Source organism: Oncorhynchus nerka, linkage group LG25 (genome assembly GCF_034236695.1).
Source record: "Oncorhynchus nerka isolate Pitt River linkage group LG25, Oner_Uvic_2.0, whole genome shotgun sequence".
Lineage (NCBI taxonomy): Eukaryota > Metazoa > Chordata > Actinopteri > Salmoniformes > Salmonidae > Oncorhynchus > Oncorhynchus nerka.
Window position 1 is genome coordinate 4,067,307 of NC_088420.1, and position 27,640 is coordinate 4,094,946.

The following is a 27,640-nucleotide window of genomic DNA, read 5'->3' on the forward strand; positions in this document are numbered from 1 at the left end:
TGACAGAGTGAAAAGAAGGAAGCCTATACGTTAAAACAAATTCTTCCAAAACATGCATCCTGTTTGCAACAAGGCGCTAAAGTAATACTGCAACAAACGTGGCAAAGAATTTAACTTTTAGTCCTGAACATAAAGTTTTATGTTTGGGGCAAATCCAACACAACACATTACTGAATACCACTCTCCATATTTTCAAGCGTAGTGGTGGCTGCATCATGTTATGGGTATGGCTATGGCTATAGTCGTTAAGGCCTGTGGAGTTTTTCAGGATAAAAAATGATACAGAATGGAGATACTGTAAGCACAGGCAAAATCCCAAAGGAAAACCTGGTTCAGTCTGCTTCCCAATAGACACTGGAGATGAATTCACCTTTCAGCAGGTCAATAACCTAAATCACAAGGCCGAATCTACACTGGAGTTGCTTACCAAGAAGACAGTGAATGTTCCTGATGGCCGAGTTACAGTTTTGACTTAAATCTACTTGAAAATCTATGGCAAGACCTAAAAATGGTGTGAATACTTATGTAAATGAGATATTTCTGTGATAAATGTTCAATAAATGTGCAAAAAAATCTACAAACAATTCTAAAAATCAATTTAATCCGTTTTAAATTCAGTCTGTAAAACAGCAAAATGTGGAATAAGTCAAGGAAGGCACTATAGTTCCTCTGAGGTATACCTTTGTATCGTCGAAGACAAACTCTTTCCTCAGAGTCTTCTCCTTCTCGGTCTCCACCACGATCACCAGTTTGGCAACTTTCTGGGATTTCACCAGCTGTAAAACTACACATGACATAGATTTAAGGCTACGTCCACAAGTGTCTTAGATTACTTCCCAAATGATACCCTTTTCCCTTTATATGGCACTACTCTTGACCAGGGCTGTCGTTACACGACGCAATTTACATGACGACATTTTTAGTTGTTTTGCATATGAGTTGCTTCTTGACTGCTTCGTGAAACACTCCCCTGCGTAAGCAACTCATCTGCAACCAATGAAACGTTTCAACTTTGTGCAACTAGTTGCAAGCAACAGCCAATCAAAACAAACACTTTTGACACATGATCCAATCGAAAGGTTTAGAATTCTGACCCAGTTGTCATGTCAACACAGCTGTCAGTGCTGCACAAGCACAACCAGCGATCAGCGTTGACAGAACAGAGACTAGCACAACAGGAGATGTAGGGACCACGCAGCCGTCATACCGTTCAGGAAGGAGACGCGTTCTGTCTCCTAGAGATGAAGGTACTTTGGTGCGAAAAGTGCAAATCAATCTCAGAACAACAGCAAAGGACCTTGTGAAGATGCTGGAGGAAACAGGTACAAAAGTATCTATATCCACAGTAAAACGAGTCCTATATCGACATAACCTGAAAGGCCGCTCAGCAAGGAAGAAGCCACTGCTCCAAAGCAGTCATAAAAAAACAGACTATGGTTTGCAACTGCACATGGGGACAAAGATCGTACTTTTTGGAGTAATGTCCTCTGATCTGATGAAACAAAAATAGAACTGTTTGGCCATAATGACCATCGTTATGTTTGGAGGAAAAAGGTGGAGGCTTGCAAGCCGAAGAACACCATCCCAACCGTGAAGCAAGGGGGTGGCAGCATCATGTTGTGGGGGTGCTTTGCTGCAGGAGGGACTGGTGCACTTCACAAAATAGATGGCTTCATGAGGAAGGAAAATTATGTAGATATATTGAAGCAACACCTCAAGACATCAGTCAGGAAGTTAAAGCTTGGTCGCAGATGGGTCTTCCAATTGGACAATGACCCCAAGCATACTTCCAAAGTTGTGGCAAAATGGCTTAAGGACAACAAAGTCAAGGTATTGGAGTGGCCATCACAAAGCCCTGACCTCAATCCCATAGAACATTTGTGGGCAGAACTGAAAAAGCATGTGCGAGTAAGGAGGCCTACAAACCTGACTCAGTTACACTAGCTCTGTCAGGAGGAATGGGCCAACATTCACCCAATTTATTGTGGGAAGCTTGAGGAAGGCTGCCCGAAATGTTTGACCCAAGTTAAACAATTTAAAGGCAATGCTACCATATACTAATTGAGTGTATGTCAACTTCTGACCCACTGGGAATGTGATGAAAGAAATATAAGCTGAAATAAATCATTCTCTCTACTGTTATTCTGACATTTCACATTCTTCAATTAAAGTGTTGATCCTAACTGACAGGGAATGTCTACTTGGATTAGATGTCAGGAACTATGAAAAACTGAGTTTCAATGTATTTGGCTAATGTGTATGTAAACTTCTGACTTCAACTGTAGCTGTGTTGTTGGTGTTTTCAATCTAATGTAATTCATCAGATGACATGGGGTGAGTTTAGAATTCTCAAATAAGCAGCTTCAATTTGATTGGCTATTGCATGCAATTTTAATGGCGTTTGAGTAACTTCATGTAAACAGCAAAATTGCTTGAAATTATGCCACTTGCAACTGCAACTAAAATTGCATGAAAGTTGCTTCGTGTGACCCCAGTCTAAGGCCTAGATACAGTCCAGAATGTAAACCCAGTCTAAAGCCTAGATACAGCCCAGAATGTAACCCCAGTCTAAGACCTAGATACAGCCCAGAATGTAAACCCAGTCTAAGGCCTAGCTACAGCCCAGAATATAACCCCGGTCTAAGGCCTAGATACAGCCCAGAATGTAAACCCAGTCTAAGGCATGAAAGTTGCTTCGTGTGACCCCAGTCTAAGGCCTAGATACAGTCCAGAATGTAAACCCAGTCTAAGGCCTAGATACAGCCCAGAATGTAAACCCAGTCTAAAGCCTAGATACAGCCCAGAATGTAACCCCAGTCTAAGGCCTAGATACAACCCAGAATGTAACCCCAGTCTAAGTCCTAGATACAGAATGTAACCCCAGTCTAAGGCCTAGATACAGAATGTAACCCCAGTCTAAGGCCTAGATACAGAATGTAACCCCAGTCTAAGGCCTAGATACAGAATGTAAACCCAGTCTAAGGCCTAGATACAGAATGTAACCCCAGTCTAAGGCCTAGATACAGAATGTAAACCCAGTCTAAGGCCTAGATACAGAATGTAACCCCAGTCTAAGGCCTAGATACAGAATGTAACCCCAGTCTAAGGCCTAGATACAGAATGTAACCCCAGTCTAAGGCCTAGATACAGAATGTAACCCCAGTCTAAGGCCTAGATACAGTCCAGAATGTAAAAACAAAAATAGAAAGACTATTTACTATTATAGGAGGAATAAAGTACTTACTTTTATTGTGTACAAAGTATTTGTCTTCTGGTCCGTCTTTATATTTCTTGAAGTAGATCTTCCCAGTTTCCACATCCACCTTGATGAACATCTTGTTTGTGAGACCAAGCAACTCTGATTTGACCTGTAAAAGAAGACCACGACCTCATAAATTCACAAAAGCAACCTTGTTCCTTGTTCAATTAAACCCTAATTGATAATAGAGATTATTTTATTTATTTTTTTGTTTCAGATAAGTTTCATAATCCACTATAACTTTGATATTCAATTCAGTGGTAACATTGTTATCATGAAACATAGTATAATAGTATAATAGTTTTGTTTGTTTGTTGTTGGGCTGCAGTATCTCATTTTGTTCAACTTACTTCAAATGTAATAGGTGGTATTAGAGACTTCCTGTGGCTTCCATCATATCCTACCGACTCAAACAGAGCAGCTTTGGCCTGTGGAAAAAAAAGGAAACTACAGTATGTGAAAAGGAAGCATTTACTCCTTTAACTGTTTCTGTTTCTGGTTTTGGTCAAAGTGTAACAGGAAAGACGTTACAACATATGAGAGATCATCTTCAGTTAGTGATTGATAGAAATAGTAAATGAACAAAGCTATTGCTAACGTTGCTAACGTTGAATAAAATCAAATGTCAGAATAAGATGGCGTCCCAAATGGCAAACATATTCCCTGTATAGTGACCTACTTATGACCAGAGATCTATGGGCCCTGATCGAAAGTAGTGCACTATTTAGAGAATGGGACAGGCCCTAAGTTTAGAATAGTGTTAAACATTACTTTATCCTCGATGGAGTAGAGCAGTTTGGTAATTTGTTCCAGCCTGAATGACACAGCCTGACCTGAATCTGCTGACACCTAGAAGTTAAAAGCAGAAACGTGAATTCAACATGAGGGCAGAGACAGCCTTCAGCGCATCACATAGGAAATATCATTAAAAACACAGAGGACTTGATAATATACATACTGTACACTAGACTAGAGATGATATACATACTGTATACTAGACCAGAGGTATAAATACTGTACACTAGACCAGAGATATAAATACTGTACACTAGACCAGAGATATAAATACTGTATACTAGACCAGAGGTATAAATACTGTACACTAGACCAGAGATATAAATACTGTACACTAGACCAGAGATGATATAAATACTGTATACTAGACCAGAGATATAAATACTGTACACTAGACCAGAGATATAAATACTGTATACTAGACCAGAGATATAAATACTGTATACTAGACCAGAGATATAAATACTGTACACTAGACCAGAGATATAAATACTGTATACTAGACCAGAGATATAAATACTGTACACTAGACCAGAGATATAAATACTGTACACTAGACCAGAGATATAAATACTGTATACTAGACCAGAGATATAAATACTGTATACTAGACCAGAGATATAAATACTGTATACTAGACCAGAGATATAAATACTGTATACTAGACCAGAGATATAAATACTGTACACTAGACCAGAGATATAAATACTGTATACTAGACCAGAGATATAAATACTGTATACTAGACCAGAGATATAAATACTGTATACTAGACCAGAGATATAAATACTGTATACTAGACCAGAGATATAAATACTGTACACTAGACCAGAGATATAAATACTGTACACTAGACCAGAGATATAAATACTGTATACTAGACCAGAGATGATATACATACTGTATACTAGACCAGAGATATAAATACTGTACACTAGACCAGAGGTATAAATACTGTACACTAGACCAGAGATATAAATACTGTATACTAGACCAGAGATATAAATACTGTACACTAGACCAGAGATATAAATACTGTACACTAGACCAGAGATATAAATACTGTACACTAGACCAGAGATATAAATACTGTATACTAGACCAGAGATATAAATACTGTACACTAGACCAGAGATATAAATACTGTACACTAGACCAGAGATATAAATACTGTATACTAGACCAGAGATATAAATACTGTACACTAGACCAGAGATATAAATACTGTATACTAGACCAGAGATATAAATACTGTATACTAGACCAGAGATATAAATACTGTATACTAGACCAGAGATATAAATACTGTATACTAGACCAGAGATATAAATACTGTATACTAGACCAGAGATATAAATACTGTACACTAGACCAGAGATATAAATACTGTACACTAGACCAGAGATGATATACATACTGTACACTAGACCAGAGATATAAATACTGTACACTAGACCAGAGATGATATAAATACTGTACACTAGACCAGAGATATAAATACTGTACACTAGACCAGAGGTATAAATACTGTACACTAGACCAGAGATATAAATACTGTACACTAGACCAGAGATATAAATACTGTATACTAGACCAGAGATGATATACATACTGTATACTAGACCAGAGATATAAATACTGTATACTAGACCAGAGATGATATAAATACTGTACACTAGACTAGAGATATAAATACTGTATACTAGACCAGAGATGATATACATACTGTACACTAGACCAGAGATATAAATACTGTATACTAGACCAGAGATATAAATACTGTACACTAGACCAGAGATATAAATACTGTATACTAGACCAGAGATATAAATACTGTACACTAGACCAGAGATATAAATACTGTATACTAGACCAGAGATATAAATACTGTACACTAGACTAGAGATGATATAAATACTGTACACTAGACCAGAGATATAAATACTGTACACTAGACCAGAGATATAAATACTGTACACTAGACCAGAGATATAAATACTGTACACTAGACCAGAGATGATATAAATACTGTATACTAGACCAGAGATATAAATACTGTACACTAGACCAGAGATATAAATACTGTACACTAGACCAGAGATATAAATACTGTATACTAGACCAGAGATATAAATACTGTATACTAGACCAGAGATATAAATACTGTATACTAGACCAGAGATATAAATACTGTACACTAGACCAGAGATATAAATACTGTATACTAGACCAGAGATATAAATACTGTATACTAGACCAGAGATATAAATACTGTACACTAGACCAGAGATATAAATACTGTATACTAGACCAGAGATATAAATACTGTACACTAGACCAGAGATATAAATACTGTATACTAGACCAGAGATATAAATACTGTACACTAGACCAGAGATATAAATACTGTACACTAGACCAGAGATATAAATACTGTATACTAGACCAGAGATATAAATACTGTATACTAGACCAGAGATATAAATACTGTACACTAGACCAGAGATATAAATACTGTACACTAGACCAGAGATATAAATACTGTATACTAGACCAGAGATATAAATACTGTACACTAGACCAGAGATGATATACATACTGTACACTAGACCAGAGATATAAATACTGTACACTAGACCAGAGATGATATACATACTGTACACTAGACCAAAGATGACAGTAAAACTAAACAGAAGTGTCTGATAAATTGTTAATAATAGCCACCTGTTACCATGCAGCATCTATATACCTATAATCAGATAGCATTATTACTCATTTTACAGAAAGACAAAGACCCTCTAGTCGAGAATGGATCCTCATACCGACCTGTTTCCTTATTGAATACTGATGTTAAAATAATACCATCTTGAATGCAGCTCATACGGTCCCATCTCCTTACTGAATACTGATGTTAAAATAATACCATCTTGAATGCAGCTCATACGGTCCCATCTCCTTACTGAATGTTGACGTTAAAATAACGGCTAATATAAGGTTGATTATAATAACAACCCACCTGACTTCTCATTCGGCCGACCCCTGGGGACAGCTGTTGGTCTAGAAGCCTCTGGAAGGCCTCCAGAGTGGGCAGGGTACGGGAGATTTCACTGACAACACAGGAGCACCAGAAATGTTAATTCAACCGAAAATACTTAATTCATCCCACAAGGGTTAGGGTTCATCAAATGTTGTTTTCCAGGGTTGGAGTCAATCAATTCCATTTCTATTCAGTTCATTTCCATGAATTGACCCCAACCCTGCGGTTAATAGTGAATGCTGAGTGCTTTAAATGTTGCAGATATATACAGTGGGGTCCAAAATTATAATAATGACTGTATGAAATAAATAATTCAAATACTGGGCTGTATTTTATGCTCCCCCCAAAAAATTGGTAATTTATCTTATTTTCTATTAATGCAAATTGCTCAGAAAATGTTATCAAATCAAATCAAGCTTTATTTATACAGCACATTTCCGACAGAATACAACACAATGTCCTTTACAGGAAAAAAAGACGAACTGAACAACTAAAAATCACCCAAAAGGAAAAGCAAAGCTAAAAATATGTCCACATTTTCAGCCCCCCTCAGGGTCTCTGGCTGGGAGCATAATAACTAAAGGCTGGGGGCATAGTAACTAAAGGCTGGGGGCATAGTAACTAAAGACTGGGGGCATAATAACTAAAGACTGGGGGCATAGTAACTAAAGGCTGGGGGCATAGTAACTAAAGACTGGGGGCATAGTAACTAAAGACTGGGGCATAATAACTAAAGACTGGGGGCATAGTAACTAAAGGCTGGGGGCATAGTAACTAAAGACTGGGGGCATAGTAACTAAAGGCTGGGGGCATAGTAACTAAAGGCATAGTAACTAGATGCTGGGGGCATAGTAACTAAAGGCTGGGGGCATAGTAACTAAAGGCTGGGGGCATAGTAACTAAAGACTGGGGGCATAATAACTAATGACTGGGGGCATAGTAACTAAAGACTGGGGGCATAGTAACTAAAGACTGGGGGCAGAGTAACTAAAGGCTGGGGGCATAGTAACTAAAGGCTGGGGGCATAGTAACTAAAGACTGGGGGCATAGTAACTAAAGGCTGGGGGCAGAGTAACTAAAGACTGGGGGCATAGTAACTAAAGGCTGGGGGCATAGTAACTAAAGGCTGGGGGCATAGTAACTAAAGGCTGGGGGCATAGTAACTAAAGACTGGGGCATAGTAATTAAAGGCTGGGGGCATAGTAACTAAAGGCTGGGGGCAGAGTAACTAAAGGCTGGGGGCATAGTAACTAAAGGCTGGATATTCCAGAGGCTGGGGGCATAGTAACTAAAGGCTGGGGGCAGAGTAACTAAAGGCTGGGGGCATAGTAACTAAAGACTGGGGGCATAGTAACTAAAGACTGGGGCATAGTAACTAAAGGCTGGGGGCATAGTAACTAAAGACTGGGGGCATAGTAACTAAAGGCTGGGGCAGAGTAACTAAAGACTGGGGGCATAGTAACTAAAGGCTGGGGGCATAGTAACTAAAGGCTGGGGGCATAGTAACTAAAGGCTGGGGGCATAGTAACTAAAGACTGGGGGCATAGTAACTAAAGACTGGGGGCATAGTAACTAAAGACTGGGGGCATAGTAACTAAAGACTGGGGGCATAGTAACTAAAGGCTGGGGGCAGAGTAACTAAAGACTGGGGGCATAGTAACTAAAGACTGGGGGCATAGTAACTAAAGACTGGGGGCATAGTAACTAAAGGCTGGGGGCATAGTAACTAAAGACTGGGGGCATAGTAACTAAAGTAACTAACATGCTTTTTTTTAAGTAGGGGTCAAAATTATTGACACCCCTAAAAATACTTACTATATAAATAAAGTAGTCAAATGTTTAGTATTTGGTCCCATATTCCTAGCACTCAATGACTACATCAAGCTTGTGATGCCTCAAACTTGTTGGAAGCATTTGCAGTTAGTTTTGGTTGTGTTTCAGATTATTTTGTGCCCAATATCAATTCATGGTAAATAATGTATTGTGTTATTTTGGAGTCACTTTTAAATAAGAATATAATATGTTTGTAAACACTTCTACATGAATGTGGATGCTACCATGAATACAGATAATCCTGGATGAATTGATGAGTGTTAAAGTTACAGAGGGGCAAAGACCATACCTCCAAGACATGCTAACCTCCCCTGTTAAAGTTACAGAGGGGCAAAGACCATACCTCCAAGACATACTAACCTCCCCTGTTAAAGTTACAGAGGGGCAAAGACCATACCTCCAAGACATACTAACCTCCCCTACAGAGGGGCAAAGACCCTGTTAAAGTTACAGAGGGGCAAAGACCATATCTCCAAGACATACTAACCTCCCCTGTTAAAGTTACAGAGGGGCAAAGACCATACCTCCAAGACATACTAACCTCCCTGTTAAAGTTACAGAGGGGCAAAGACCATACCTCCAAGACATACTAACCTCCCCTGTTAAAGTTACAGAGGGGCAAAGACCATACCTCCAAGACATACTAACCTCCCTGTTAAAGTTACAGAGGGGCAAAGACCATACCTCCAAGACATACTAACCTCCCCTGTTAAAGTTACAGAGGGGCAAAGACCATACCTCCAAGACATACTAACCTCCCCTGTTAAAGTTACAGAGGGGCAAAGACCATACCTCCAAGACATACTAACCTCCCCTGTTAAAGTTACAGAGGGGCAAAGACCATACCTCCAAGACATGCTAACCTCCCCTGTTAAAGTTACAGAGGGGCAAAGACCATACCTCCAAGACATACTAACCTCCCCTGTTATTGGTAATGCTGAGAGGTTAGACCATACCTCCAAGACATACTAACCTCCCCTGTTATTGGTAATGCTGAGAGGTTAGACCATACCTCCAAGACATACTAACCTCCCCTGTTAAAGTTACAGAGGGGCAAAGACCATACCTCCAAGACATACTAACCTCCCCTGTTATTGGTAATGGTGAGAGGTTAGACCATACCTCCAAGACATACTAACCTCCCCTGTTATTGGTAATGCTGAGAGGTTAGACCATACCTCCAAGACATGCTAACCTCCCCTGTTATTGGTAATGCTGAGAGGTTAGACCATATCTCCAAGACATACTAACCTCCCCTGTTATTGGTAATGCTGAGAGGTTAGACCATATCTCCAAGACATACTAACCTCCCCTGTTATTGGTAATGGTGGGAGGTTAGATTATACCTCCAAGACATACTAACCTCCCCTGTTATTGGTAATGCTGAGAGGTTAGATCATACCTCCAAGACATACTAACCTCCCCTGTTATTGGTAATGCTGAGAGGTTAGACCATACCTCCAAGACATACTAACCTCCCCTGTTATTGGTAATGGTGAGAGGTTAGATTATACCTCCAAGACATACTAACCTCCCCTGTTATTGGTAATGCTGAGAGGTTAGATTATACCTCCAAGACATACTAACCTCCCCTGTTATTGGTAATGGTGAGAGGTTAGATTATACCTCCAAGACATACTAACCTCCCCTGTTATTGGTAATGCTGAGAGGTTAGACCATATCTCCAAGACATACTAACCTCCCCTGTTATTGGTAATGGTGAGAGGTTAGATTATACCTCCAAGACATACTAACCTCCCCTGTTATTGGTAATGCTGAGAGGTTAGATTATACCTCCAAGACATACTAACCTCCCCTGTTATTGGTAATGCTGAGAGGTTAGACCATACCTCCAAGACATACTAACCTCCCCTGTTATTGGTAATGGTGAGAGGTTAGATTATATCTCCAAGACATACTAACCTCCCCTGTTATTGGTAATGCTGAGAGGTTAGATCATACCTCCAAGACATGCTAACCTCCCCTGTTATTGGTAATGCTGAGAGGTTAGATCATACCTCCAAGACATGCTAACCTCCCCTGTTATTGGTAATGCTGAGAGGTTAGACCATATCTCCAAGACATGCTAACCTCCCCTGTTATTGGTAATGCTGAGAGGTTAGATCATACCTCCAAGACATACTAACCTCCCCTGTTATTGGTAATGGTGAGAGGTTAGATTATGCTAACTCTCCAAGACATGCTCCCAAGACCTAACCCCCTGTTATTGGTAATGGTGAGAGGTTAGATTATATCTCCAAGACATACTAACCTCCCCTGTTATTGGTAATGGTGAGAGGTTAGATTATATCTCCAATACATGCTAACCTCCCCTGTTATTGGTAATGGTGAGAGGTTAGATCATAATCCCAAGACATGCTAACCTCTCCTGTTATTGGTAATGGTGAGAGGGTAGATCATAATCCCAAGACATGCTAACCTCTCCTGTTATTGGTAATGCTGAGAGGTTAGATTATACCTCCAAGACATGCTAACCTCCCCTGTTATTGGTAATGGTGAGAGGTTAGATTATATCTCCAAGACATACTAACCTCCCCTGTTATTGGTAATGGTGAGAGGTTAGATCATACCTCCAAGACATACTAACCTCCCCTGTTATTGGTAATGGTGAGAGATTAGATTATATCTCCAAGACATGCTAACCTCCCTTGTTATTGGTAATGGTGAGGTTAGATTATATCTCCAAGACATGCTAACCTCCCCTGTTATTGGTAATGGTGAGAGGTTAGATTATACCTCCAAGACATACTAACCTCCCCTGTTATTGGTAATGGTGAGGTTAGATTATATCTCCAAGACATACTAACCTCCCCTGTTATTGGTAATGGTGAGAGGTTAGCATGTCTTGGGGGTATGATATTACATGCTAACCTCCCCTGTTATTGGTAATGGTGAGAGGTTAGATTATATATCCAAGACATGCTAACCTCCCCTGTTATTGGTAATGCTGAGAGGTTAGATTATATCTCCAAGACATGCTAACCTCCCCTGTTATTGGTAATGGTGAGAGGTTAGATTATACCTCCAAGACATGCTAACCTCCCCTGTTATTGGTAATGGTGAGAGGTTAGATCATACCTCCAAGACATACTAACCTCCCCTGTTAATGGTAATGTAGTCAGTGTGTGGTAAAAATTTGTGAGCAAATACTAAACTTTTGATGACTTTATATCTAAGAATATTTAGAGCTGTCAATAATTTTGACCCCTAACCTTCTTGAGAAAAAAACAAAAACAAAACAAAATCTCTTTCTCTGAGCAAAAGTACAAGTATAAAATATTATAATTTCCCCCTTTTTGTTGTTGTTGTTGATGCATTCAATATAACTTTTTTATTATTATTTTATTTTATACAGTCATTGTTCATCTTTATCAAGAGTGTCAATAAAAACGACTTATCTTGCTTCAACCACATCGCGACCAGGGTATCCAGCCAATCAGTGGTCACCACACCAAGTGTGTCAACAATCTGGGACACCACTGTAGCTAGCTATTGTCTGTAAGTCTCCTGTACCTGTTAAGATGTTTGCAAATTCCCATAGTGAGCTTTTTCAGACGGGGAAAGTTGGGATTCCCATTCTGGGCTTGCTCAGCATCGAGACAGAGTGAGGTGTGGAAGTATTCCTGGATGGATTGTTGGTGCTCTTCCGGCAGGCTGGAAGACAATGAATTAGCAGTCAGTGTGATTAGTTTTGTTGATGCCTAACTAAAAGATTGGCAGCTGGGTAACACAATGCAACACGTCGTCAGTAACACAATACTACTGAAGACACTCAATCAGCATTTTGCAGCTCACAGTAGAATGAGAAGTGTCTCAGTGTATTAAATCAAATGTATTTATAAAGCCCTTCTTACATCAGCTGATATCTCAAAGTGCTGTACAGAAACCCAGCCTAAAAACCCCAAAACAGCAAGCAATGCAGGTGTAGAAGCACGATGGCTAGGAAAAACTCCCTAGAAAGGCCAAAACCTATCAAGTCAAAAAGCTGAACTAAGATACATTTTTGCCTGATCAATAATGAATCAGATTACATCGATAGGGTGGCACCTGATCTCAGATCAACACTCTGAGAAGATTTTGTGGGCCCAAATGAGCATACTTAGACATGTCCAACTGTTGCAGCCTCTGTAGGTATGTGTCTCTCAGGGAAGCACAGGCGAGCTCTGAAGTCTGTGACTCTCCCCCATGGGTCTCTTTACTGCCATTGGCTGACAGCCCTCCTGAGATGTTCCTGGGTGGTAGCTGGGGTGGGTATTTAGCTGGATCTGGAGACGAACAACCACAACAGTCAAACTGTTAGACATAATTAAAGTTGTCAGTATCATACCCCTGTGTAGTACTTGAATTACTACTACATAACTAACAGCACCTACAGTCACCTTTACTCCTGTTAACATGTATATATACAGTGGGGCAAAAAAGTATTTCGTCAGCCACCAATTGTGCAAGTTCTCCCACTTAAAAAGATGAGAGAGGCCTGTAATTTTCATCATAGGTACACTTCAACTATGACAGACAAAATGAGAAAAAGAAATCCAGAAAATCACATTGTAGGATTTTGAATGAATTTATTTGCAAATGATGGTGGAAAATAAGTATTAGTTGTCATAGTTGAAGTGTACCTATGATGAAAATTACAGGCCTCTCTCATCTTTTAAGTGGGAGAACTTGCACAATTGGTGGCTGACTAAATACTTGTTTGCCCCACTGTATCTACCTCAATGATTCCAGTACTTCTGTTAACATGTATATATATCTACCTCAATGATTCCAGTACTTCTGTTAACATGTATATATATCTACCTCAATGTACTCCTGTTAACATGTATATATATCTACCTCAATGTACTCCTGTTAATATGTATATATATCTACCTCAATGTACTCCTGTTAACATGTATATACTGTACAGTACCAGTCAAGGGTTTTGACAAACTGACTCATTCAAGGGTTTTTCTTAATTTAGACTATTTTCTAGATTGTAGAAAAATAGTGAAGACATCAAAACTATGAAATAACACATATGGAATCATGCAGTAACCAAAAAAGTGTTAACTTTTTATGACTGCAGGGCAGTATTGAGTAGCTTGGATGAAAAGGTGCCCATTGTAAACGGCCAGCTCCTCAGTCTCAGTTGCTAATATATGCATATTATTGTTAGTATTGGATAGAAAACACTCTGAAGTTTCTGTAAGTATAACAGAACTCATATTGCAGGCAAAAACCTGAGAAATTCTACTTCCTGTTTGTATTTTTTCTGGGGGTGGCAGAATTTCAACCAAGCTCTCGTTGAAATTACAGCGAGATATGGATGAGTTTTCACTTCCTACGCCTTCCACTAGATGTCAACAGTCAATAGAACTTTGTCTGATGACTCTAATGTGAAGGGGGGTCGAATGAGACAGGAAATAGTCACCACAGCCATGAGTGGACCATGCTTTCACCAGGCGCGTTCACAGATGAAGGACCTGCGTTCCATCGCTCATCTGAAGTCATTCTAATTCTCTGGTTGGAACAAGATATATGTAAACAACATTCTAAAGATTGATTCAGTACATCGTTTGACATGTTTCTACTGACTGTTACGGAACTTTTGGACATTTCGTCACGTTATAGTGGACGCGCTTTGTTTGAGTTCGAGTTTGAGTTTATTTTTTATTTTTACAGGGACAGTGCACATTAATCAACGTTTCAGTAAAAGTGCCGGTTTTAGCCAGCCGGCTAATTTTCAACCACAGTCCCTGGGCAGGTTATTAAAAACAATTACAATATAGACAATAGCAACATAGAACAAGCAAGACATAGCAACATAGGACAAGAATACATAGCATACATACAGAGCAACATAGGACAAGCAAGACGTAGCATACAGACAGAACAAAAAGCAGCAAGACAAAATTCATAAAAGCAACAAAGTGTTTCCACACCTCACAAGCTACAGACAACAGACAACATGGAGAGCGGCAACACACAGCTAGGGACCATGTTCACAAATCTGATTGTCCTTTAGCCATGCCTTCAAGCATTTTGTGAAAGTGTGATATGTGGTGCAGTTATGTGTGTCTGATCGCAGTGTATTCCAGACATGGGAAGCTCTCACAGAGAATGCAGATTTACTAAAGGTGCTTTTCCTTAGGGGAACTATACAGTCACCTCTCATGGCAGACCTTGTGGATCTGCTGCCATATGTCTGGGTTTTCTGTTTAACAAAAATATTGAGTGGAGGGGGAGCCAGGCCATTAAGGATCTTGAATACAAGACATGCGTCGGTGTATTGCACAAGATTTTCCCAACTCAAGAGCTCAAGAGCTCATGCTTTCTAAGGATGTGACAATGATGATGGCTATTGGGCTTCCTATCAAGCACTTTGAGAGCCTGTTTGTAGACAGACTGAATAGGTTTTAATGTTGTACAGCAAGCTTGGGCCCAACTAGTCAAGCAGTATGTTAAGTGGGGGAGTATCATAGTTTCGAAGTACAGTTTTGCTACCTCTGTAGTCAAACAATTTCGTATAAATCGGAAATTAGCTAGGTTGAATTTGGTTATTTGAATTACCTTTTTCACATGCTTTTTAAAAGAGAGGTTGGAGTCAAGTATGATGCCAAGGTACTTAAAATCGGATACCACCTGGAGCTTCTCCCCTGACACATAGACATCTGGCTCAGTAGCATCTGTTGCCCTCTTTGTGAAGAACATGCAAACAGTTTTTTTCACATTGAGATGCAAACACGAGTCACTGAGCCACTTTGTAACCTGGACCATTACAGTAGTGAGTTCTTGTGCAGCTTGTAACTTTGGAATTGTTTACCAAACGCGCTAACCAAAGTAGCTAATTGGACATAAATAACGGACATTTTCGAACAAATCAAGCATTTATTGTGGACCTGGGATTCCTAGGGACTGCATTCTGAATAAGTTCATCAAAGGAAACAAAGGAAACATTTATCATGTATTTTCTGGTTTCTGTTGACTCCAACATGGCGGCTAATTTGGCTTCTGTTCTGAGCGCTGTCTCAGATTATTGCATGTGTTGGTTTTTTCCGTAAACCTTTTTTGAAATCTGACACAGCGGTTGCATTAAGGAGAGGTATATCTATAATTCCATGTGTATAACTTGTATTATCATCTACATTTATGATGAGTTTTTCTGTTGAAACGATGTGGCTATGCAAAATCACTTGATGTTTTTGGAACAAGTGAATCTAATAAACCAATGTAAACTCAGATTTTTTTATATAAATATGAACTTTATCAAAGAAAACATGCATGTATTGTCTAACATGAAGTCCTATGAGTGTCATCTGATGAAGATAATTCAAGGTTAGTGATTCATTTTTATCTTTATTTCAGCTTTTTGTGAATGCTATATTTTGCTGGAAAATGGCTGTGCTTTTTGTGGTTTGGTGGAGACCTAACATAATCGTTTGCTTTCGCTGAAAAGCCTATTTGAAAACGGACACTTTGGTGGGATTAACAACGAGATTACCTTCAAAATGATATAAAACACATGTATTTTTTAGGCATTGTAATTATGAGATTTCTGTTGTTTGAATTTGTCGCCCTCGATTTTTAACTGCTAGTTGTCATATCGATCCCGGTATTGGGATTGCAGCCATGACAAGTTAAACAAATCAAAATCTATTTTATATTTGAGATTCTTAAAAGTAGCTACCCTTTGCCTTGATGACAGTTGTGCACACTGTTGGCATTCTCTCAACCAGCTTCATGAGGTAGTCACCTGGAATGCACTTCAATTAACAGGTGTGCCTTGCTAAAAGCGAATTTGTGGAATTTCTCCCCTTCTTAATGCATTTGAGCCAATCGGTTGTGTTTTGAAAAGGTAGGGGTGTGGTATGCAGAAGATAGCCCTATGTGGTAAAATACCAAGTCCACATTCTCATTAATGAGGCTGGAGAAGATGGCAGCCGTTTTATGGGCTCCTAACAAATGATGCTATAGTGTTTTGCTGTACATAATGTTTCTGCCACCGTCTCTTATGACCCGAAAAGAGCTTCTGGATATCAGGACAGCGATTACTCACCTTGAACTGGACAAAGAATTTTTTCTTTAATGAGTCGGATGCGAAGGATTTACTTCAGACACCAGACAAGGCCAAAATCACTGTGATAACAGAGATATCGGGTATGTAGGTCGGGGTGCCTTGTAAGGATCTGACGGCGAGCGGGTAATCCGCTTCTACCAGCAGTCCTATTAGCCAACGTGCGATCACTGGAGAATAAACTGGATGAGCTCCGTTCAAGACTATCCTACCAACGGGACATTAAAATCTGTAATATCTTATGTTTCACCGAGTCGTGGCTGAACGACAACACGGATAACATGCAGCTGTCTGGGTTTTGGTACATCGGAAAGATAGAACAGCTGCCTCCGGTAAGACGAGGGGTGGTGGTCTGTGTCTATTTGTCAATAACAGCTGGTGCGCGAAATCTAATATTAAGGAAGTCTCTAGGTTTTGTTTGCCTGAGGTAGAGTATCTCATGATAAGCTGTAGACGACACTGTTTACCAAGAGAGTTTTCATCTATATTTTTCTTAGCTGTCTATTTACTACCACAACCCGATGCTGGCACTAAGACCGCACTCAACGAGCTGTATAAGGCCATAAGCAAACAAGAAAATGCTCATCCAGAGGTGACACTCCTAGTGGCCGGGGATAATTAATGCAGGAAAATGTACATGTGTTTTACCTCATTTCTACCAGCATGTTACATGTGCAACCAGAGGGAAAAAAACTCTAGACCACCTTTACTCCACACACAGAGATGTGTACAAAGTTCTCCGTCACCCTCTATTTGGCAAATGTGACCATAACGATCCTCCTGATTCCTGCTTTCAAGCAAAACTAAAGCAGGAAGTACCAGTGACTCGCTCAATACGGAAGTGGTCAGATGACGCAGATGCTAAGCTACAGGACTGTTTTGCTAGCACAGCCTGGAATATGTTCCGGGATTCATCCGATGGCATTGAGGAGCACACCACATCAGTCATTGGCTTCATCAATAAGTGCATCGATGACGTTGCCCCCACAGTGACCGTACGTACATACCCCAACCAGAAGCCAAGAGGCAACATCCGCATCGAGCTAAAGGGTAGAGCTGCTGCTTTCAAGGAGCGGGATTCTAACCAGGAAACTTATAAGAAATTCCGCAATTTGCACTGTATTTGTTATACATCTACCTCAATGATTCCAGTACTCCTGTTAACATGTATATATCTACCTCAATGACTCTGGTGCCCCACTTTACATATAAATGCACTATATATAGTACAGTATGTGGACACTTCTTCAATTGAATGAATTTGGCTATTTCAACCACACCCGTTGCTGACAGGTGTATAAAATCGAGAAGACAGCCATGCAATTTCCAAAGACAAACATTGGCAGTAGAATGGCCTAACTGAAGAGCTCATTGACTTTCAACGTGGCACTGTCATAGGGTGCCACCTTTTCAACAAGTCAGTTCGTCAAATTTCTGCCCCTCTAGAGCTGCCCTGGTCCACTGTAAATGCTGTTATTGTGAGGTGGAAACGTCTAGGAGCAACAACGGCTCAGCCGCGAAATGGTAGGCCACACAAGCTCACAGAACATGACCGCCGAGTGCTGAAGCGCGCAGCACAAATCGTCTAGATGATTCTGTGCTTCCAACATTGTGGCAACAGTTTGGGGTAGGCCTTTTCCTGTTTCAGCATGGCAATGCCCCTGTGCACAAAGCGAGGTCCATACAGAAATGGTTTGTTGAGATTGATGTGGAAGAACTTGACTGGCCTGCACAGAGCCCTGACCTCAACCCCACCAAACACCTTTGGAATGAATTGGAATGCAGACTGCGAGCCAGGCCTAATTGCTCAACATCAGTGCCCGACCTCACTAATGCTCTTGTGGCTGAATGGAAGCAGTTCCCTCAGCAATGTTCGCACATCTAGTGGAAAGCCTTCCCAGAAGAGTCCATGCTGTTATAGCAACAAAGGGGGGACCAACTCCATATTAATGCCCATGATTTTGGAAGGAGATGTTCGACGAGCAGGTGTCCACATACTTTTGGTCATGTAGCCTGCGGCTATGGAACCCTGACCTGTTCACCGGACGTGCTACCTGTCCCAGACCTGCTGTTTTCAACTCTCTAGAGACAGTAGGAGCGGTAGAGATACTCTGAATGATCGGCTATGAAAAGCCAACTGACATTTACTCCTGAGGTGCTGACTTGTTGCACCCTCGACAACTACTGTGATTATTATTATTTGACCATGCTGGTCATCTATGAACATTTGAACATCTTGGCTATGTTCTGTTATAATCCTCACCCGGCACAGCCAGAAGAGGACTGGCTACCCCTCATAGCCTGGTTCCTCTCTAGGTTTATAATCTCCACCCGGCACAGCCAGAAGAGGACTGGCTACCCCTCAGAGCCTGGTTCCTCTCTAGGTTTCTTCCTAGGTTTGGGCCTTTCTAGGGAGTTTTTCCTAGACACCGTGCTTCTACACCTGCATTGCTTGCTGTTTGGGGTTTTGGGCTGTGTTTCTGTACAGCACTTTGTGACATCAGCTGATGTACGAAGGGCTATATAAATACATTTGATTTGATTTAGTGTATCTACCTTAACTGTGCTGGATTGTATGTAATCTGATTATTAAAAAACCAATCTCAGTTACATTATCATCTTAAAAATATTGTAATCATATTACAGATTACACAACTAGATGATTACTTCTTGGATTACTTTTAAATTTAGAAAGTCATGTTTTCTTAATGACATTCAATTCAGCATCAGAAAAAAAGGTGCAAGTTTAAGTTCGTTCCACCTGAGCCAGTCTGACCACAAGTCAAAGATCGCTATGATGACACGACAAATGTGTTCGATAGATCGTTTTGTCTTCTTCTATTGCCTCTTCGGGGAAAAGTAAACCCACATTTATTTGACTGATTACAATTTTGGACAGGTATTAGAGGTTTCAAGTTTTCAAGTTTCAAAGTATATAGAAGGAAATGCAAGCTATATACAGGCTCAGGGCCACCACCATAATTACAGTGTGCAGGGTTACTGGAGTTATTGAGGTACAGTAGAAGTTGGCTATACAACATTAACAGATCTGGGACCACCAAGCTACCTTGGATTAGGTCAGATCTGGGACCACCAAGCTACCTTGGATTAGGTCAGATCTGGGACCACCAAGCTAACTTGGGCTAGGTCAGATCCAAGCTACCTTGGATTAGGTCAGATCTGGGACCACCAAGCTAACTTGGGCTAAGTCAGATCCAAACTACCTTGGATTAGGTCAGATCTGGGACCACCAAGCTACCTTGGATTAGGTCAGATCTGGGACCACCAAGCTACCTTGGATTAGGTCAGATCTGGGACCACCAAGCTAACTTGGGCTAAGTCAGATCCAAACTACCTTGGATTAGGTCAGATCTGGGATCGCCAAGCTAACTTGGGCTAGGTCAGATCCAAGCTACCTTGGATTAGGTCAGATCTGGGACCACCAAGCTAACTTGGGCTAGGTCAGATCCAAGCTACCTTGGATTAGGTCAGATCTGGGACCACCAAGCTAACTTGGATTAGGTCAGATCTGGGACCACCAAGCTAACTTGGGCTAGGTCAGATCCAAGCTACCTTGGGTTAGCTCAGCTGTAGCAAAACATAATACGAGAGAATGGCTAAATCACAAATGAAACCATACTCCCTAGATAGTGCACTACTTTTGACCAGGTCCCACAGGTCCCTTTGAAACACAGAAAGATAATAAACAGGTTATTATCTGACCTGGCTCCTCCTCTGGCTCCTCCTCTTTCTGAACAGGGAACTGCAGGTGTGTAGCCAGACCCATGTTGGGACTGTAGTACGTCTCCACCAGGTCAGCCAGCACAGAGAAGAACCGGATAGGGACACCCTCAGAGGCCTGGAGACAGAGACAGAGAAACAACAAACACTGGTTAGTGGCACACACTACTGAGTCTAGAAATGACATCAGTCACAGGCTAGGAGTCTAGAGAGCACAACATCAGTCACAGGCTAGGAGTCTAGAGAGCACAACATCAGTCACAGGCTAGGAGTCTAGAGAGGACAACATCAGTCACAGGCTAGGAGTCTAGAGAGGACAACATCAGTCACAGGCTAGGAGTCTAGAGAGGACAACATCAGTCACAGGCTAGGAGTCTAGAGAGGACAACATCAGTCACAGGCTAGGAGTCTAGAGAGGACAACATCAGTCACAGGCTAGGAGTCTAGAGAGGACAACATCAGTCACAGGCTAGGAGTCTAGAGAGGACAACATCAGTCACAGGCTAGAACTAGAGAGCACAACATCAGTCACAGGCTAGAACTCTAGAGAGCACAACATCAGCAAGACAATAACACTACAGAGCCCCACATCAAGACAAGTACACTAGAGAGCACAACAGGAAGACACAGGCTAGTAGCCTTTCTTCTCATGTCTCTACTTGGTGCTTAATTTACGGTGCTGGTATAGATATTTATGGTGCTGGTGTCATGAAGTTGGCCTGGGGGTAGGTTTATGACAGTCATAAATACCTCTTCCCCCCTTTTACCTCTCTCTACCCTACTGATGTTACATTTGCAAAACCCTTGGTTAACATAGATATTCTGGGAACATCAGAATGTGGGGGGAAATGAACTATATTCTGGTAATCCGACCAATGGAACATATGCAGTGGTACTTAATGAATATGATGTCAGTTCGGTTGTCATCTGAGACATTCTCATCAATGATAAGATGACATAAACTCTACAGTGGAAAGTCTACACATCAGAGTTATCGGATTCACATGGAATTGTTGTTCAATTTAAATGTTTGAATATGAAATGTTTCGTGATGGGATGAAATGTGATTTTAGCTTCTAAAATATGAGATTTGGGTTTTCATAAGATAGGGCTCTGCTCAATGGGCTATAAAACTTTTCAAACACGCCCTCCTCTCCCTTCCCATATAAGCCCTAGACGACAATATAACCTCCTGTTCCGAGGACGTGAGGACGACAGTCCGATGTCAGAATGGTTCAGATAATAACTACAGAACGAAGCCAACATCAGCGTGAGCTGATGGTTGCGTATGGTATGAACTTTGAACTCTTATTCACTTCAGAAGTGATACCTCCTAGCCGTTGAGTTAGCAACAGCAGCTGCAAATTGAGGGTTAGGAAGGAACAGACAGAGTATCCCGTCTACCACACAACGACGTTACTACAATTTCTCCAATTGACATCCAGAGACATTCTTCAAAGGACTTGGTTGGGCAACACGGCCTTCCATCTACCACCAACCTACCGAAGCGCTGCTCAGAGTAAATATTTATTGCATTTTCCTTTTCCAAATGGGCGGTAATTGAGAATGCATAAGATACTGTATTTACGATAGCACAGCTTCACCCTTTGTTCCTCAGTCTTCCTGCTCTTTCACTTTCACCCAGCCCTTTTCTTTTGTGTAACAAGCTGTCATATCTGTTCCGCCCGCCAGGGGCGTTTTCCTTTATGACGTAATTTGTAATCAAGTTATAATTTAATTATGTGTATGTATAATTCTGTGTGATTAGTTAGGCATTTAGTAAATAAATAATTAAACCCAATTTTGTATTGCTGATTCAATTTGTTAGCCAGGATTCGTGCAGATAACTAAGAATGTACAACTTTCAGATGAGACTGAATTAAGATGACGTTTAATATTGACTGCTATTGATGTAAAATATTACTAGGTCTTTAAGAGTTTATTCGTAAGATAACAGCTCTATAAATATTATTTCGTGGTGCCCCGACTCTCTAGTTAATTACATTTACATGATTAGCTCAATCACGTAATATTAATTACGGAGAAATTATTTTAAAGAATAGCATGTCATATCACTTAATCCGGCATAGCCAAAGACACGACACTGGTATAGATATTTCTGGTGCAGGTATAGATCTTTCTGGTGCTGGTATCGATATTTCTGGTGCAGGTATATATATTTATTTTGCAGGTCTAGATATTTATGGTGTAGGTATAAATATTTATGGTGCAGGTCTAGATATTTCTGGTGCAGGTATACATATTTCTGGTGCAGGTATGGATATTTCTGGTGCAGGTATAGATATTTCTGGTGCAGGTATGGATATTTATGGTGCTGGTATAGATATTTATGGTGCAGGTCTAGATATTTATGGTGCAGGTATAGATATTTCTGGTGCAGGTATGGATATTTCTGGTGCAGGTATAGATATTTCTGGTGCAGGTATAGATATTTCTGGTGCAGGTATAGATATTTCTGGTGCAGGTATAGATATTTCTGGTGCTGGTATAGATATTTCTGGTGCAGGTATAGATATTTCTGGTGCAGGTATAGATATTTCTGGTGCGAGTATAGATATTTCTGGTGCAGGTATAGATATGTCTGGTGCAGGTATGGATATTTCTGGTGCTGGTATAGATATTTATGGTGCAGGTATGGATATTTCTGGTGCAGGTATAGATATTTCTGGTGCAGGTATAGATATTTCTGGTGCTGGTATAGATATATATGGTGCTGGTATAGATATTTCTGGTGCAGGTATAGATATTTCTGGTGCAGGTATAGATATTTCTGGTGCAGGTATAGATATTTCTGGTGCTGGTATAGACATATATGGTGCTGGTATAGATATTTCTAGTGCAGGTATAGATATTTCTGGTGCAGGTATAGATCTTTCTGGTGCAGGTATAGATATTTCTGGTGCAGGTATAGATATTTCTGGTGCAGGTATAGATCTTTCTGGTGCAGGTATATATCTTTCTGGTGCAGGTATAGATATTTCTGGTGCAGGTATAGATATTTCTGGTGCAGGTATAGATATTTCTGGTGCAGGTATAGATCTTTCTGGTGCAGGTATAGATATTTCTGGTGCAGGTATAGATATTATAGATATTTCTGGTGCAGGTATAGATATTTCTGGTGCAGGTATAGATATTTCTGGTGCAGGTATAGATCTTTCTGGTGCAGGTATAGATATTTCTGGTGCAGGTATAGATATTATAGATATTTCTGATGCAGGTATAGATATTTCTGGTGCAGGTATAGATATTTCTGGTGCAGGTATAGATCTTTCTGGTGCAGGTATAGATATTTCTGGTGCAGGTATAGATATTTCTGGTGCAGGTATAGATATTTCTGGTGCAGGTATAGATATTTCTGGTGCAGGTATAGATCTTTCTGGTGCAGGTATAGATATTTCTGGTGCAGGTATAGATCAGTGTAGCAACACAAGAGCAAGATCTTAGAGGGCTTTACTGTTGCATGTTTCCAGAGACTTTAGGTCATGTTGTTCTGAACGACAGGTTTTCCTTCTATCACAATCATACAGCTGACACACTGTTATAAAGGACTTTGTACTGTTAGGCTACATTCCAAGGGCGTATTAACGACCAAAGTCACCTGTTTTTTTTTATTTTATAGCCTCTTTCACTGCCACTGTCGATGTTGTTTTTCTAAGTGAAGTTTCCGTTCTTTTCTGTTAAGCACCACGAGATGAGCCTTGTGGCTTGTCATACGCCCACGCTAGGGGATCATTCAAAACCTCCTGCAACTGAAAGAGGAAGAGGCTTTTGATCAACATTAGCAGAGTGGCCTGTATGAACTACAACCATCCTTCAACATTAGCAGAGTGGCCTGTATGAACTACAAGTATCCTTCAACATTAGCAGAGTGGCCTGTGGGAACTACAAGTATCCTTCAACATTAGCAGAGTGGCCTGTATGAACTACAAGTATCCTTCAACATTAGCAGAGTGGCCTGTGGGAACTACAAGTATCCTTCAACATTAGCAGAGTGGCCTGTATGAACTACAAGTATCCTTCAACATTAGCAGAGCCATTTAGCAGAGTGGCCTGTATGAACTACAAGTATCCTTCAACATTAGCAGAGTGGCCTGTATTGAACTACAAGTATCCTTCAACATTAGCAGCCAGTACAAGTATCCTTCAACATTGTATGAACTACAAGTATCCTTCAACATTAGCAGAGTAGCCTGTATGAACTACAAGTATCCTTCAACATTAGTAGCCTTAAAGAGGTGGGAACTCAGGTGTCTTCAACATTAGCAGAGTAGCCTGTATGAACTACAAGTATCCTTCAACATTAGCAGAGTAGCCTGTAGGAACTTTGTATCCTTCAACATTAGCAGAGTAGCCTGTATGAAGAACATTAGCAGAGTAACATCCTTCAACATTAGCAGACTGGCCTGTATGAACTACAAGTATCCTTCAACATTGGCAGAGAGCCTGCAGGAACAGAGGTGGATGAACTACAAGTACCCTTCAACATTAGCAGAGTGGCCTGTAGAACTACAAGCCCTTGTTTGAACTGTATCCTTCAACTCAGAGTAGCCAGAGCACCCTTCAACATTAGAGGTACTGAGGTGCCTGTAGGAACTACAAGTATCCTTCAACATTAGCAGAGTAGCCTGTATGAACTACAAGTATCATTCAACATTAGCAATGAACTACAAGTATCCTTCAACATTAGCAGAATAGCCTGAACTACAAGCATCCTTCAACATTAGCAGAGTGGCCTGTGGGAACTACAAGTATCCTTCAACATTAGCAGAGTAGCCTGTATGAACTACAAGTACTCTTCAACTCTTCAACATTATCAGAGTAGCCTGTAGGAACTACAAGCACCCTTCAACATTAGCAGAGTAGCCTGTAGGAACTACAAGTACCCTTCAACATTAGCAGAGTAGCCTGTAGGAACTACAAGTATCCTTCAACATTAGCAGAGTAGCCTGTATGAACTACAAGTATCCTTCAACATTAGCAGAGTAGCCTGTATGAACTACAAGTATTCTTCAACATTAGCAGAGTAGCCTGTATGAACTACAAGTATCCTTCAACATTAGCAGAGTAGCCTGTATGAACTACAAGTATCCTTCAACATTAGCAGAGTAGCCTGTATGAACTACAAGTATCCTTCAACATTAGCAGAGTAGCCTGTATGAACTACAAGTATCCTTCAACATTAGCAGAGTAGCCTGTATGAACTACAAGTATCCTTCAACATTAGCAGAGTAGCCTGTATGAACTACAAGTATTCTTCAACATTAGCAGAGTAGCCTGTATGAACTACAAGTATCCTTCAACATTAGCAGAGTAGCCTGTATGAACTACAAGTATCCTTCAACATTAGCAGAGTAGCCTGTATGAACTACAAGTATCCTTCAACATTAGCAGAGTAGCCTGTATGAACTACAAGTATCCTTCAACATTAGCAGAGTAGCCTGTATGAACTACAAGTATCCTTCAACATTAGCAGAGTAGCCTGTATGAACTACAAGTACCCTTCAACATTAGCAGAATAGCCTGTATGAACTACAAGTACTCTTCAACATTAGCAGAGTAGCCTGTATGAACTACAAGTATCCTTCAACATTAGCAGAGTAGCCTGTATGAACTACAAGTATCCTTCAACATTAGCAGAGTAGCCTGTATGAACTACAAGTATCCTTCAACATTAGCAGAGTAGCCTGTATGAACTACAAGTATCCTTCAACATTAGCAGAGTAGCCTGTATGAACTACAAGTATCCTTCAACATTAGCAGAGTAGCCTGTATGAACTACAAGTATCCTTCAACATTAGCAGAGTAGCCTGTAGGAACTACAAGCATCCTTCAACATTAGCAGAGTGGCCTGTGGGAACTACAAGTATCCTTCAACATTAGCAGAGTGGCCTGTATGAACTACAAGTACCCTTCAACATTAGCAGAGTGGCCTGTATGAACTACAAGTACTCTTCAACATTAGCAGAGTAGCCTGTATGAACTACAAGTACTCTTCAACATTATCAGAGTAGCCTGTAGGAACTACAAGCACCCTTCAACATTAGCAGAGTAGCCTGTAGGAACTACAAGTACCCTTCAACATTAGCAGAGTAGCCTGTAGGAACTACAAGTATCCTTCAACATTAGCAGAGTAGCCTGTATGAACTACAAGTATCCTTCAACATTAGCAGAGTAGCCTGTATGAACTACAAGTATCCTTCAACATTAGCAGAGTAGCCTGTATGAACTACAAGTATCCTTCAACATTAGCAGAGTAGCCTGTATGAACTACAAGTATCCTTCAACATTAGCAGAGTAGCCTGTATGAACTACAAGTATCCTTCAACATTAGCAGAGTAGCCTGTATGAACTACAAGTATCCTTCAACATTAGCAGAGTAGCCTGTATGAACTACAAGTATCCTTCAACATTAGCAGAGTAGCCTGTATGAACTACAAGTATTCTTCAACATTAGCAGAGTAGCCTGTATGAACTACAAGTATCCTTCAACATTAGCAGAGTAGCCTGTATGAACTACAAGTATCCTTCAACATTAGCAGAGTAGCCTGTATGAACTACAAGTATCCTTCAACATTAGCAGAGTAGCCTGTATGAACTACAAGTATCCTTCAACATTAGCAGAGTAGCCTGTATGAACTACAAGTATCCTTCAACATTAGCAGAGTAGCCTGTATGAACTACAAGTACCCTTCAACATTAGCAGAATAGCCTGTATGAACTACAAGTACTCTTCAACATTAGCAGAGTAGCCTGTATGAACTACAAGTATCCTTCAACATTAGCAGAGTGGCCTGTATGAACTACAAGTACCCTTCAACATTAGCAGAGTGGCCTGTAGGAACTACAAGCACCCTTCAACATTAGCAGAGTAGCC

General features: G+C 40.5%; 1 protein-coding gene across 1 annotated transcript in view; it reads right to left on the reverse strand.

Annotated features, from left to right (window-relative positions):
- Positions 1 to 27,640, reverse strand: part of LOC115119147 (phosphatidylinositol 3,4,5-trisphosphate 5-phosphatase 1) — a 68,359-nt gene that overhangs the window by 28,454 nt on the left and 12,265 nt on the right. Inside the window, exons 3-10 of the mRNA XM_029647898.2 lie at positions 20,728 to 20,863; positions 13,045 to 13,210; positions 12,459 to 12,599; positions 7,071 to 7,161; positions 4,031 to 4,108; positions 3,610 to 3,687; positions 3,245 to 3,368; positions 681 to 784 (exon numbers count right to left, since the gene is read on the reverse strand). Of these exons, the coding sequence (XP_029503758.2) occupies positions 681 to 784; positions 3,245 to 3,368; positions 3,610 to 3,687; positions 4,031 to 4,108; positions 7,071 to 7,161; positions 12,459 to 12,599; positions 13,045 to 13,210; positions 20,728 to 20,863 (918 nt within the window). The remainder of the gene's footprint in view (positions 1 to 680; positions 785 to 3,244; positions 3,369 to 3,609; positions 3,688 to 4,030; positions 4,109 to 7,070; positions 7,162 to 12,458; positions 12,600 to 13,044; positions 13,211 to 20,727; positions 20,864 to 27,640) is intronic.